Raw genomic sequence first — 14,629 nt, forward strand, 5'->3', positions numbered from 1 at the left:
CTCTTATAGTCTCATTTCTAATCCTCTCCTGTCATTTAACTCCCAATATCCTTCTGAGGGCTTTGTTCTCAAATGTACTAAATCTTGTGAAGATTGTTTCATTGTCTTACCATGACTCATGTCCATAGAGTAACACCGACATCACTAAACTGACATATGGTCTGATTTTTATATGTAATTTTAGGCAATTTGATTTCGAAATCTTTCACTAAACTCTAATTATAAAGACATTGTATTAGAAACCATAGTTCCTAAATACTTAAATAATTCTACCTCATTATCCCTTTCTCCTTCCAATGATATTTCATCTTCCATTGCATATTCCGTTCTCATCATCTTTTTCTTCTATTTATCTTCAGCCCATCCTCGATTGATATTTCATTAAACTCCAATTCTAAACACCCTGCATTAGAGATAATAGTTCCTAAATATTTCAATGATTTTACCTCATTAATCCTTTATCCTTCCAATAATCATCATCTGTGTCTTTCTTCTATTTACCTTCAGCCCAACCTCATGTGATATTTCATGCATTCTGATAGGCAAGTATTGCAAATCCTGTGGTGTTCTTCTAACAAGGACAGCATCATCAGCATACACTAGGTCTGCTAATTTCCTATCACCAATCCAGTCCAATCCTTCTCCACCATCTCTGACTGTTCTACGCATTACAAAATCGATGAGGAGGATAAACAACATAAGTGATAAGACATTCCTTTGGAGCACTTTGCTGTTCACTGGAAATTCATTTCATAAGACTCCTTTAACATTAACTTTGCACTTGCAATGCTCATGAACAACTTAATCAAATTTACATATCAAAGAGGAATTCCATAATTACGCAGGACTCTCCACAAAATTGGCCGGTGCACACTATCAAAGGCTTTTTCATAGTCCACAAATACCCCCAAAAGGGGATTTCTACATTCTACACATTGCTCAAAATGAAAATTTGGTCAGTGCAACTTTTACCTCTTCTAAATCTAGCTTGTTCATCTCTCAGCTTTTTATCAATCTTACTCTTCAGTCTCTGTAGAATAAGCATACTATATATTTTCATAACAACTGACGTAATTGCTATGCCTCTGCAGTTATTGCAATCAGTCAGGTCTCTCTCTCTCTTTTTTTTCCGAACATTCCTAACTCTACAAAATCTTGTAAGTAGTCTGGGAGTCACTTTGTATGGGGCCAATATCATCTTAGCAGTTATTCCATTGTATCCAGGGGCTTTCCATTTCTTTAGTTTTTTTAAGGATAGGATAGCTTCAGGTATATCAACCATATTATTCCCTTTATATGTCCTATTCATAACCTCACGAAAGTTTTCCATCCAACGTTGTCTTTCTTCATCTTCTGTTGCTATAACAGAGTCATCACTTTTTTTTGCCTGGTATATGCATCTTCTTCTTTGTCAGAGTCGACATTTCATTAATAATTCTATGAGCAATTCTTACACCATAGCCAGTTCCTGGATTCATAGCTTTGTCAGCCTCATCTGCTTTACTGTCTAAATATTTTCTCCAGTCATCCCTGGCTTTTCTTTTGACCTCACTATCATTACTGGAATACTTGGCTTGCTCTACCTTGCAATTTTCATTACTTCCTCGAAAACTTTCAACAAAAAATTTCTGTCTTTGTCTCCTTTTTATCGTAACCCAAGAATCATTTGATATCCATGGCTTTCTCCTTGTAACTGAGTGTCCCAAGACTTCACAACCTACTGACTGATATATGTTCTTGATATCACACCATTCTTCATTATTTGGCTGTTCTTCGTCTCTTAAAGTCTTTAAGACTGCAAATCGATTCCTACATTCAATTGCAAATGCTACAATAGAGATTGAACATTTGAACCCTTTGAACGCCCGCCTCTCCCAAAAGGTTGCCAACTTAAACCCCAGCCACTCTATTTATGTATATGTATATATATATATATATATATATATATATATATATATATATATATATATATATATATATATATATATATATATATACATATATATATTTGTATATGTATACATATATATAGGTATATATACACACACACATATATATATATATATATATATATATATATATATCTATATATATATATATATATATATATATATTTGTCTGTGTATAATATGCATACCCACACATATATACTTGTATAAACTATGTATATATATATATATATATATATATAATATATATATATATATATATATATAATAAATACACACACACACACACACACACACGCATATAAATAAATACACACACACACATATATATATATATTATATATGCATATATATATATATATATATATATATATATATATATATATATATATATGCCTACCCATACGGACACATAAACGCACACAGGCGCATATGAATATATATATATATATATATATATATATATATATATATATATATATATTTCTACTCACACGAACGCATAAACACAGACACACACCAACACACACACATATACATACGTATATATATATATATATATATATATATATATATATATACAATGTATATATGTATATATATATATATATATATATATATATATATATATATATGCGGGAAGAAAGTAAATATCCTATAAGGAGATCATTATAGGCACAACTTATGGATAACCCTGATTGATTGGGACTTTTTTGTTCCTATATGCAGGGGTCACTGAGTAAACCCTTGTGGCATGCCTATATGTATGTGTGTGTGTCTGAGAGAGAGAGAGAGAGAGAGAGAGAGAGAGAGAGAGAGAGAGCACTAAAGCCTAAGGTGAGTTCCTGACTAGACCATTGTCATAGAGATAGTGTATCACGCTCCTGATACCTCTTGGTAGAAAAAAAAAAAAAGTAATTTTTCTTTTGCTACTGACCAGCTAGTCGAGTATGAGTTAGTCTTTTGAAATGGAATTTTTTTAATAATTTTCTGGTTCGACATTTTTACAAAATGTTTGAGTAAACAAAGTAGTTTCATTATGCATGCAATAAGGTTTTATTCGTAATCTTTATGCTGAGGAAATAAAAGTCTATTTTTTGCAGTTCTTTCATAGTGCTGTTGCGAATGGGGGTTTCTTGGTTAAATCAATGCTGTGGAGAGAGAGAGAGAGAGAGAGAGAGAGAGAGAGAGAGAGAGAGAGAGAGAGAGAGAGAGAGAGAGAGAGCATTATGCTTATAATTTTATTTGTTTAGCAGTAAATATTAAAGTAATCATGGTGATTTTTTTTTTCAAATTGCAACGCTATACACTGCAGATATTTAAAAGATCTAGTATCAGTTTATGTGGGTATGTACGTCTTATGAGTCTTTAATAATTACATTCCTGTATTTGTGTGTCTAATATCCCCTCTTACTTCTGCGACTTCGTCAGAAGCTGGACAGGAACGACGTCCCGGGACCCAAGGGGTTGCGGGAGTTACCTTCACCACCAAGGACCAAAAACAAATCCAGCTCTCGCGACCCCTCGCCCACCCACGCCCACGGCAAGACCAATCAACTCCCACCTGCCCGTGCCACCAACACGCCGCCCAAGCCACCGCCTTCACCGCCCAAGTCTCCGTCGCCGCCGCCTGTGAAAGTCCCGTCAGCGCCCCTGCCGGACTTGCGGCACCAACTCCAACCGAACAAGACGCCCTTACCGCCGTCCTCGCCCCGCCACGGGCAGTTGCCTGTCGCTCCTTCAGCGCCCTCACCCGCTCCATACAACCCTCCTTCGTCAGCGTACGTTAACTACGACGAACAAACTTTGCCCGCCCTAAAACAGTAAGTATCCCGTTGCTCGGTTCGACTTGGCTGCTTCTTCGTGTCGCCTTTTAGAATGACCACCCTTGGCATGTCCTGGGAACGGAATGAGCTTCTCTCTGAGACTTAACTGTAGAAAAGCATGAAGTCTCTAGTTGTTGTAGAACTGTAGTCATGTGTCTAAGTACTGTAGATTGTATTAGCAGCATGTTGTAAAGGCTGCTTTATAACTATGTAACCTACTCGACAAGAAGTTAATTTCAATATTGAAGTTCTTCTCTCAGGCGTTTTACTTGTACAGTATTCAATATTAGATGTTTATTGCTAGCACCAGTATCCTTTCTTTGAAGAAAAAAAAAAAGATATGATTTAGATTCTTTCTCGTCAGCTATCAATCAAAGTTGGCAGAAAACAATATACCAGAGCGAAGTCTCAAGATCAGAACTAATGTTATTGCAGTAAATATACTAAAGGCAGAAATATTATATTCTTTTATAACAGATGTTTAAAACTAATCTTTTGATTCATAAAACGGTGATATTGGAAGAAAATTCTTTTGTGTTATTACTTGTCTTTGCATATTGATAAACATTGTTATAGGACTAGACTACTGGGTTAAGAGTAATCACTATGAAGAGATATGTTATGGTATATATTTGTAATAAGAATGACTATATTTCTTTTTAGTTTCATTCTGTCTTTGTTATTCCTGCAAAGACCAATATATGTATTCAATTTCACTAGAGAATGTCATTTTCCAGTAGTATTCTCTTTAAATTTTCATGTGTAGATTGGTTTTTCATACTATTATTTTTTTTTTTCGATATCATGATCACCACATGTAGAAAATCTTGGAGAATAATTTCACAGTTGTGTCGTTGTACACTAAGACAACAAATGATGAAACTTATAAACTGTAGACCTTCCGTTGGTAATCGTAATGGACAAAGAAAGTGACTTCCGAAATCTCTCTGTATTTCAGAAATTTTTATGAACTTGTTTCATAACTGTGAGTGGTAATTTTCCATGTTCATTAGATACCAATCTGTTTACTAAATACCTCATGGCTGAAACACGTATTCCTAACTTTCATAATAAGTTAACTACGCCTTGAATTCTTCTTTTATATACTCTGATTATAAGATTTTCCTTTACCATATCTCATTATAATTTTGCACGTCTTTTCAATCTCTGTTCTGCTTGCTATATAAACTATTTGTAAATAGTTGAATAATTGTTACATTAAACTTAATCTTTACATCATATATGTGTATTCATGCTTGGAAATATAGTGTGAAAATATATGTATTGGCATTATATATATTTTTTGTAGTTATTGTTTGTTGCATGTAATTATTTTGTGTAGATAGTCTACCGTGCTATTTCGACACCACTCATTTTACAGAAGGTTATTAAAGATAACTGACTGTTTATGATTTCTGCATTCGGTTACGGTGAGTGATTCTTTATCTTTTTTGAAGATGTCAAAAGAGATCTGTAATATGGTTAGTGAGAGATGATATTTGGACATAATATTGTACATTTGTAAAACAGGAGCTAATGAAATTATTGAAAATACTAGGAACAGGTTATTTAGAAGATTGCATCTCTCATGGTTATGTTTGACAGGTCGGTGACAGTTAATGCTGGATTAATCCAGATCCCATTTTCACTTAATGGGTTGTGCGGATTTGATAAAGAATTAGTTTTAGGAAATAGTTCCCCAAAAGCAGTGAAAGTCTATCGAAACATAATTCGTTATTGTTTACATGATAAGAAACAGGGTCCTTTGAGTAAAATCTTCTGCCAGTTTGTGGTATGATATGCTCTACAGAATGGAAATAAAGAATATTTAGTGAATATACATTTACAACATTCATGAAATTTCAATTTGTCTATTATTTACTGTCGTTTGCGTTAACAAAATCTTATTCTGTCTACTGCAAATTAATTGCTACATTACCTTTCATTCACATTGCCTTTACTCATCTGAAAATATTAAAATTAAAGGCAACTCCGCCCTTTAGTGGACATGGCCGCTGTCAAAGTTTGAATTAACCTGGCTACTTCGATAATTTCTTGTATGAGAGACTGTTCCTAACATGGATGTATGCATAATGTCAAGTGCAGAAAAGACCTTTAATTATTTGGTACATTGTATTCATTGTAAACAAAAAGAACAGATACAGGCGGGGATGCAATATCCGTTCTATAAAGATAAAATGAAATTCCAAAAATGAATGATTTTAACATGTGTAAATAAGGAATTAAGAATAGATTATGTTATCGATATTCTTCGTTTTTGTTATTCCAAAATTCCCTCTTTTAAGAAAGCACTTATTTTCTAATTGTTAACCTTCAAATGTTAGGTGTACATATCACTTATTGAAAATAAAACCTGCGAGAATTTATTTATTAGTAAAGCCACACACACACACACACACACATATATATATATATATATATATATATATATATATATATATATATATATATATATATATATATATGTGTATATATATATATATATATATATATATATATATATATATATATATATATATATATATATATATATATATATATATATATATATATATTATATATATATATTTATATATATATATATATATATATATATATATATATATATATATATATATATATATATATATATATATATATATATATATATATATATGTATATATATATATATATATATATATATATATATATATATATATATATGCATATATATATATATATATATATATATATATATATATATATATATATATATGTATATATATATATATATATATATATATATATATATATATATATACTATTTATGTGAATGACATGGATTAGAGATGAAAGGGATTAAAGCTTTAAAAGGCTTCTAACAGGAAACTTACCCAGAACATTTTACAGTCCAAGAAATTATACAGAAACACCGGCTGGTATGAGAGATACAAGATTTCAAACCTTGTTGAAAATAGGTAATATAGGTAAATGCATTTGACCTGAGTAGAATAGAGCTATTTCGGTAAACTCTTTTTTTACTTTGTTTTAAAAATTGTTGAAAGATTGATGTACAGCCGTAGTAAATTCTTATTAAAGTATATTATATTATTGAATAAGTACGTAAGGACAATTTGAAACATCATATATGCAAAATGGAAATAATAGTTGCTTGAATTGTTTTTTAGGATATTCGTAACACTAAATAGAAATTAATTTCGTGTGTCCATTAACCTTACCAGTATACTTAAGTAATCACTATAATAGTTGGATGGATGTAACTAGATTACTTCAAATATCCTTAAAGATTATGCAGGAAAGAGTATCTTGACATTTGTTTTGAAAGTATTTATTCGAATGTGGAAAGATTTTATATTTATGAATGAAAATTGCAATATCATACCTAAATTAAACAAATTTGAAATTCTTTGGATGTAAAGGTAGTATTAGGATGTTTGCAAATAACTTTTAAATTCCCAAAGTATTTGCTATTTCTTTCTAAAGTGACTATTCTAGCAACTTTCTAAAGATCTTTCACATTCATAAAGTATATATAAGTTATATATACACACACACACACACACACATATATATATATATATATATATATATATATATATATATATATATATATATATATATAGATTCTAGGACATTTGCGTACTGGACGTTTGCGTCCCGGACAGTTGTGTCCCGGACAATTGTGTCCCCGGACAATTGCGTACCTGTATGTGTGTTTTAATTTTTCTATAAAGCTTTTTATTTTTACCTTTACTCTATACTCTTACACGGTAATTTTATTTATACCTTTAAGCACCCTGAATATGCATATGATTTAATGGCATCAAATAATTTAGATTCTTACTTCATACTTTGACAATAATTATACCTTGTCACGAAAGGACATATATATATACATCAATATTTAATTTGCACGTTTTATTATCTTTAAAAACTTTATAGAATTGAAAATTCTTATACATATGTATACACTATAAATTTTCTATAAGTAAAAAGATTGGATCATATTTTTTAATAATGACTTAGGATAGCTACTTTTAAGCTCATACCTAAAAGGTATGCATGTTATGAGCAACTCGTAAGTAAGACAATTTGTTTTCGGAATTGTACTGATCAATCAATGACTGGAGGTGAATATTAACCATTTTCTTCCTCTGAAAAACGTGAATTCCTCTTAAATAGCGTTGTCTTAAACCAAGGTCACATGTCTTCTCAAAAATTGATTTTGACAAATGGAAAAGACAGGAGGTAATTGTTGCATTAGGAAATATTTCCATAATACCCTTTCTAGACCCTAGCTCAAAATCTGTTAGTAATGATATGGGATTGAGTTGAGAACAGATCTGCAATAAATTACTGAATAGTCGGTCACAAGTTTCTCTAGTGTTATTGGGAAGAAGAGTAAAAACGCGGCGAATGCTGAATGCACCCTCTTGGACATGAATTCAGTAAAGTTTGTAATATATTTGAGGACCTACTTTGAATGGTCCATCTGCTGCCCAATTTGGAAACCGTGTCAAGTCATTCAAGCCTTCTTCACTTGCAAAGATAAGAATTCTCTTCTCGTCATGTATTCCAGTATCAACACCAAGAAACTCTTGTCCACTCGGGAGAATACGGTATTCTTCTGGGATTTCGAAAAAAACTTAGTAGTTCACCACTTTATAAACAAAGTTTATGAAAGAGCTAAGTAAGTCTAATATATTACACAAGTTAAAAAAAAAAAATTACCTTAGTAGCTCACCACTATGTAAACGAAGTAAATCAAAAAGAAAAACAGAGGTTGAACTGCCATGAATAAAATGTCTCTTCTGCTTCTAGAGAAATCAGGAATTGTTTTCAAAAGGTCTATGCCATATATCTTATTTACAGTAATTAGTAGTTCTGTAATCGAGCGATAACATACATACATACTTACTTACATATATACATGCATACAGACATACAGATGGACAGAGAGTCACTTCCGTATCTTTTAACAAATATTACCTGGTCACTATATATATATATAATTATATATATATATATATATATATATATATATATATATATATATATATATATATATATATATATATATATATAACGGATTTTGAGCGAAGCGAAAAATCTATTTTTGGGTGATATCGCCATGTCGTCCTGATGGAAGGTTCCTAATAGTAGCTTCCTAAGGTATATATGTACTACAGTGATATTCCCAGAGAATTTACCTTTAGGTCTCCAGAATTGTAACTTTTGGCGCAAATATCCTTAAAATTTCTCTCAAGGATATTGCAAATATCAGGGGACGTATTCTTGACACGCCACATAGCAATCTTCACCCTGAATAGCATTTATGCTTCGAGGGGGAAAGTGGCAAAATTAGAAGGGGAGCCGTATCAAGGCCACCCTACTTCCCATACTACTATTGAGTATCAGAACAGCGCCATATCCAATATGGCAGACATACCTTGTAGCATTGAGCATGGTGCTACAGATACAGTAGTTTCGGGAGGGATTCTGCTAAATTCTTTTGAAAAAGGGGTGGGTTCATCAGGACGACATGGTGATATCACCCAAAAATAGATTTTTCGCTTCACTCAAAATCCGTTTTTTGGGCTCAAGCCATGTCGTCCTGATGGAAGCATGCCAGAGCATTACTGTATCTTTGGATTTTCATCAGTGCCTTAACCTTTGGACAATATTTGTATGGTCATCTGGACCATTTGAGACAAATGACGTTACCGTTATCTGTCATTATTACTAATCATAAACAATGTTAGTGCTTCCTGCCCCCCACAGGGAAGAGTCATTCTAGACGGAAGAAAAGGGGCCTCAAGGTTAGCATATATTGTATGAACAAACATAAGTATACACTGGGTATACAAACTGTCTCACGGTTTGTATATATTGTCGGAACAATATCAGTGTCCATTATATCCATTGTTTGTAAGCATACAATGATATGAAGTTTACTTACATGAGTAAGTCAAAGAACTCTGTTATCTTAAATATGCAAATTGTCGGGCGAATTAAGAGGCAATTACATTTTAATAGACATTTATTTCTAATAAATGACTAAATGAAATAACAAGTGAAATGAATGTAGCATGATAAAGGAATTATACATGTGACGTATACAGAAATTATTTTCCTTTTTCAAAAAGGGAAGAAATGATGAGTGCCACTCTCAAACTGAAGAAAAATGTTTTAATAAACTTTTCCTTTAAAATTTCTGTAAACGTCATTTCCTATCGACACTGTGTACTATGTACACACGGCACAAGTGTTATCTGTATAATTCCACACCTGAGATTTTGAACAGATTTAGTGTCACCACGGTAACACTCATTTAAAAGGGGATCACACTGAAAGTACTGACACCTTCTCCCTTTAATTGACAGTCTCAATCAATTAACTGTTCATCGCAGAATTAGATGAAAGGTTTTAATACATTACCTGCCGCCACCACATGATGCTTTAGTTCATGGACCTGCTTAGCATAGTGTTTGTAGAACACTCTGGATGATTTCCATCCAGTATATGAGCGAAGACACTCAAAGTCCATATACTGAAAAAAGTTCAGTGATGAAGCAATTTTCCTCGGATCATGACCTGCGGGAGTACTGTCAGGATCTGCTCTGCGAATAAAGTAGGTGAGCTTCACCCTCAGTTGTTTTAGGGATAAGATTGATCCAGAGGTTTCTCCTTTAAAGAGCTGCCCTCCCCTGAAGTCTGAAGTTCTACGAAGATGGACCTTTAGACACTCTACAGGACATAGAGAGACATCTTCCTTCAGAAGGCAAATTCTCCAGGGACCCCACCTCTTAGTGGGTAGCTCGTTCTTAGCGAGAAAGGTTGGATCAGGAAAAAGATTCAGTTTCGTCCTCTTCTGTGAACTGAATGTGGCCCTCATCTCTAGATAGGGCCACTATTTCACTAACTCTAGCCCCAGAGACTATAGTGAACAGAAAAATAACCTTTTGGGTTAGATCCTTGAGGGAACAATCTTCATTGTTCACGGATGAGGCATAATGTAGGACCTTGTCCAAAGATCATGAGATGGGCTTTGGCAGTGCTGCAGGCCTAAGCCTTGCACATGCCTTTGGAATCTTATTAAAGATTTCCTCCACCAGATCCACTTGAAAGGCATATAGAAGAGGTCTAGTCAAGGCTGACCTGCACGTAGTTATCGTGTTGGCCGGCAGACCTTGACCATGAAGGTGGACAAAGAAGGACAGACAGAAGTTCATTGAAATTTCTTTTGGTCCTTTTGCTTTTAAAAAAGCTACCCACTTTTTCCAAGATGACTCATATTGTCTTCTAGTTGACTTAGAATTGTATTCTTCTAAGAATTTTATATTGCCTTCTGAGATCCCAAATCTTTTCCTAACCGCTAGGGCAAGAAAATCATGAAATGAAGGGTTTGGGCTCTCTGTGATAAATCGAAGGCAATTAACTTCTGAACCTTCTGAGATAGTACTGGGTTCAGTACTAGGGCCAGTCTCAGCCTCAATTCCTTCACTAAAGGGAACCGGTTGGTCTTGGGCTATTTGGGAGCCAACAGAGCCACTCCTCCCTGGAAGGATCTTAGCATAATGAGGACCTTCAGAAGAAGATTGGATAGGATGAACAGGAATTCCTGAGTCCATCCCTTCCATACTAGAGACATGGTGTCTGTTATCTCCACTAGAGGATCCTCGTATAGGGCTACATATCGAGGTAGTTTCTTGATGACGCTCGTGATGAAGAGGTCGATCTGCAGCTCGGGGACTGCGTCTGTGGACCATTCTAACTCTATCGGCTTGAGCCCGAGTAGAGCATCCGCTGTCACATTGCAGATCGATTGTACATGAACTGCTGATAGGTACCATCCTTTTAGGCAAGTTATGGCTAACATCACCTAAACTATATGAGACGCTCTCTAGCCTTGTCGGTTCCGATGTCTCATTATCGCTTCGATGCCCCAGATCAGCCTGAGAAGGTCTGATCTGCATGGAGAGAGTTTCTCCACCCACGACAGGACTAACATGGCCTTGGATAGAAATGACCAAATCCCTTGAATTTTCCTCTGATGGAAGTGAACACCCCCTTCTTCCGACTAGGCAGCCATGCGGATGATCTTCAATAGTCGGGGTAGTTGCAAGGGCACGGTCTTCAATAGGTTTTTGGCCTTTGACCATTGTTAGGGAAGTGATTAAGGAAAGACCGATATCGGTCTTTTTAGAACTCTTCGAGCATTTGATACGTATCTTCTCCAGACTCTTAATGCATCTTTTAGCTGTGCTCGTAGCACTGGGTCTGTCACTATTGTGAACTGGAGAGAGTTCAAAACTCCTCCCTGTTAGCGTCTTGGAATCCTGACTGATTACCATAGTCTCTTGACCGACCCTGTGATCTCCTTTTACATCCCCAAGGGAAAGGAGAGCTGGTGTGACCACAGGTTTTAATGGTTTTTTTATCCATTGAAGCCTTTGAGCTGGAGAGAATCGAGACTTCTTGAAGCAGATCTTGCATCCCCGATGTTCCAGGAACCGGATCACTTCCTTGGATGCTCATAGACCAGCCACTCCGGGTGCTGCCCACCACAGCCTTTTGGTCAGGTACTTTGTTGCCTGAACCATTTCTAGGCTTGGTTTTTTGCGTGACTGTCTGCCAATCCCGTGAAGAAACTTAGGACTGTGTTTAGTCCGACAAGTATCTTTCCTAGGACATACGTTATCCTCTGTAACTTGAATCCTAGGTAGGAGGAGAGGGGGCGACTGACTGGAAGCTGCCAATAAGCATCTTTCAGGTCTGAGGAGACTGTGAACGTCCCTTTTTGAAATAGGGTCCTTATGTTTAGAAGGATTAACATTCTGTTTTGTTTGAACTTGTGACAAGTCCATAATGACTTTGAGTTTTCTTGAGTCCTTCTTGTGAACACCAAACAGCCTTCCCCGGAATTCGATGGACTATACTTTCCTTACCACCTGTATGCTCTAGAGCTCTAAGGTATACTCTTCCCTGGACGGGGTTGGAGTGTAGGAAGAGTTGAGGAAATGATGGTAGAGGTGTCTCTTTTCTATCCTAGTCCCATGTTGATTATGCCTTGCACCCAAGGATCGAAGGTCCATCAATCCTGAAGGAACCCCCCTCCTACCAGAAGCATCTCTTTGCTTCGCCTGATCAGAAGGTTTATATCTTCGACCGCCTGCCTGTAGGACCGCGGTCATCGAAACAGTGGGATGTTGTAGAACAACCCGAGGAAAATTTCTAGTCTTTTCCGTCTTCCTTTTAGGTTGGAGATCCACATCCGTGGAAGACTTGCTCTTTGAAAAGATGCCCCACTTCTGGAGAAGTCCTATGTTCTCCGTGGTGGCTTTCTTAATCACCTCTCTAACTACCTCGTCTGGAAAGAGGTCTCTACCCCAGATGTTGGAAGAGATTAGCTTCCTGGTTTCGTGTTTCACTGTTGTGGCAGCGAACACAAACTCCCTACAGGCTCTCCTAGCCTTCATAAAGGCATTAAGGTCTTTTACTAAGGTGGCCATATGCATTTTGGCCAAGACCATGAGCATGTCTGGGGTACTTTGATGGGCTGAATGCAACTCTATGCAGTTCTGTAGGGATAGAGAGGCTGCAAGTCTCTCCTTTGGCTCTTGTTCCTTACCCAACAGAAACTCAGATAGTTTAGGGGGATTCTCGCTAAACTGTCGTATAGCGACATCCACGTCTAGTTTTCCTACTGAAAAGGTTAAGTGGACTTCCTTCCAATCCTTCTCCTGCCTGGGAAAGGCTGGTGACAGAGGCTTGCACTCCTCGAGTGCAGGACATGGTTTACCTGCCTCCACTTCCATGGCAACACATTTAAATGCCTTCCACGTAAAGGGGAATGATATTGAAGCAGGAGCAAGAAAGGAAGGGTGTCTGTTACTTAGTGCAAACACTTTCGACACCAAGTAACCCGCCTTTCTCAGGCTACTTGACAAGATAGCCTGTGCTTTATCATGGTCGAGAATCATGACCTCCTTCAGTTCCGTTTCTTTTCCTGACATTGGTTCATGCTTCAGTCGAATGAAGCTATTAGGGAAAGCGTCAAAGCTTGGCCAAAACTGGATTTCGTCTAAAGGAACAACACCCATCTTCTCTGAGATGTAGAGTTTGCCGTCTAAAACCGGCATAAGCTCCGCATACCTCCATGGACTGGTTTTGGAGCATGTCGGAAGGTCTTGGTCTCTGGGTCGTTTGTATGACCCTTGGGGAGTGACAAGTGGAGCTTCACAGAGCTCTATCTTGAACTTCGCTTCCTCCTTTTCGCCTTGTTTGTGAAAGTTTTCTATTAGACCTTTCATATGGGCCAGTAATTGGTCCATTTCGTCAAATAGAGGGGTAGAAGGTGAAGATGTCGATGTTAACGGCTGTAGAGCCGGCACAGATGGAAGCAATTCCGACACGACATTGTCCACCAGTTCCCGTGGGGGCTTCCTGCCCTCCCTCTCAAAGGCTATCTAGCCGCAGGGAGGTACGAGTCGTGCCTGGGGGACCACTATTTCCCTACTTGCTTTCGGGAATAGTAAGCTACGCATCCTATCATTAGGTAGGTATGGTCCCGGAGAGATTTTCAGGAATCCTCTTACCCAGTTGCGTAGTTTCTTACGAGCTGCTTCCCTAGACTCCATCGACTTGGAATTATCAAAACCCTCGGACATTAAGGTCCGACATACATTACAAACTTGAGGTTCCAATAATGCTGGGATTCGGAAATAATATTGCAGGGGGCATGAAACCTGCATGTATTATGACCGTAAAAGTACTTACTATTGATATTGCAGAAGACTGCAACACATGTCATCTGGGGTTCCTCCTGTAAA

General features: G+C 36.2%; 1 protein-coding gene across 1 annotated transcript in view; it reads left to right on the top strand.

Annotated features, from left to right (window-relative positions):
- Positions 1 to 14,629, top strand: part of LOC137617144 (centrosomal protein of 104 kDa) — a 450,090-nt gene that overhangs the window by 264,591 nt on the left and 170,870 nt on the right. Inside the window, exon 6 of the mRNA XM_068347001.1 lies at positions 3,381 to 3,772. Within this exon, the coding sequence (XP_068203102.1) occupies positions 3,381 to 3,772 (392 nt within the window). The remainder of the gene's footprint in view (positions 1 to 3,380; positions 3,773 to 14,629) is intronic.

The sequence above is a fragment of the Palaemon carinicauda genome, chromosome 23, assembly GCF_036898095.1.
Source record: "Palaemon carinicauda isolate YSFRI2023 chromosome 23, ASM3689809v2, whole genome shotgun sequence".
Classification (NCBI taxonomy): Eukaryota; Metazoa; Arthropoda; class Malacostraca; order Decapoda; family Palaemonidae; genus Palaemon; species Palaemon carinicauda.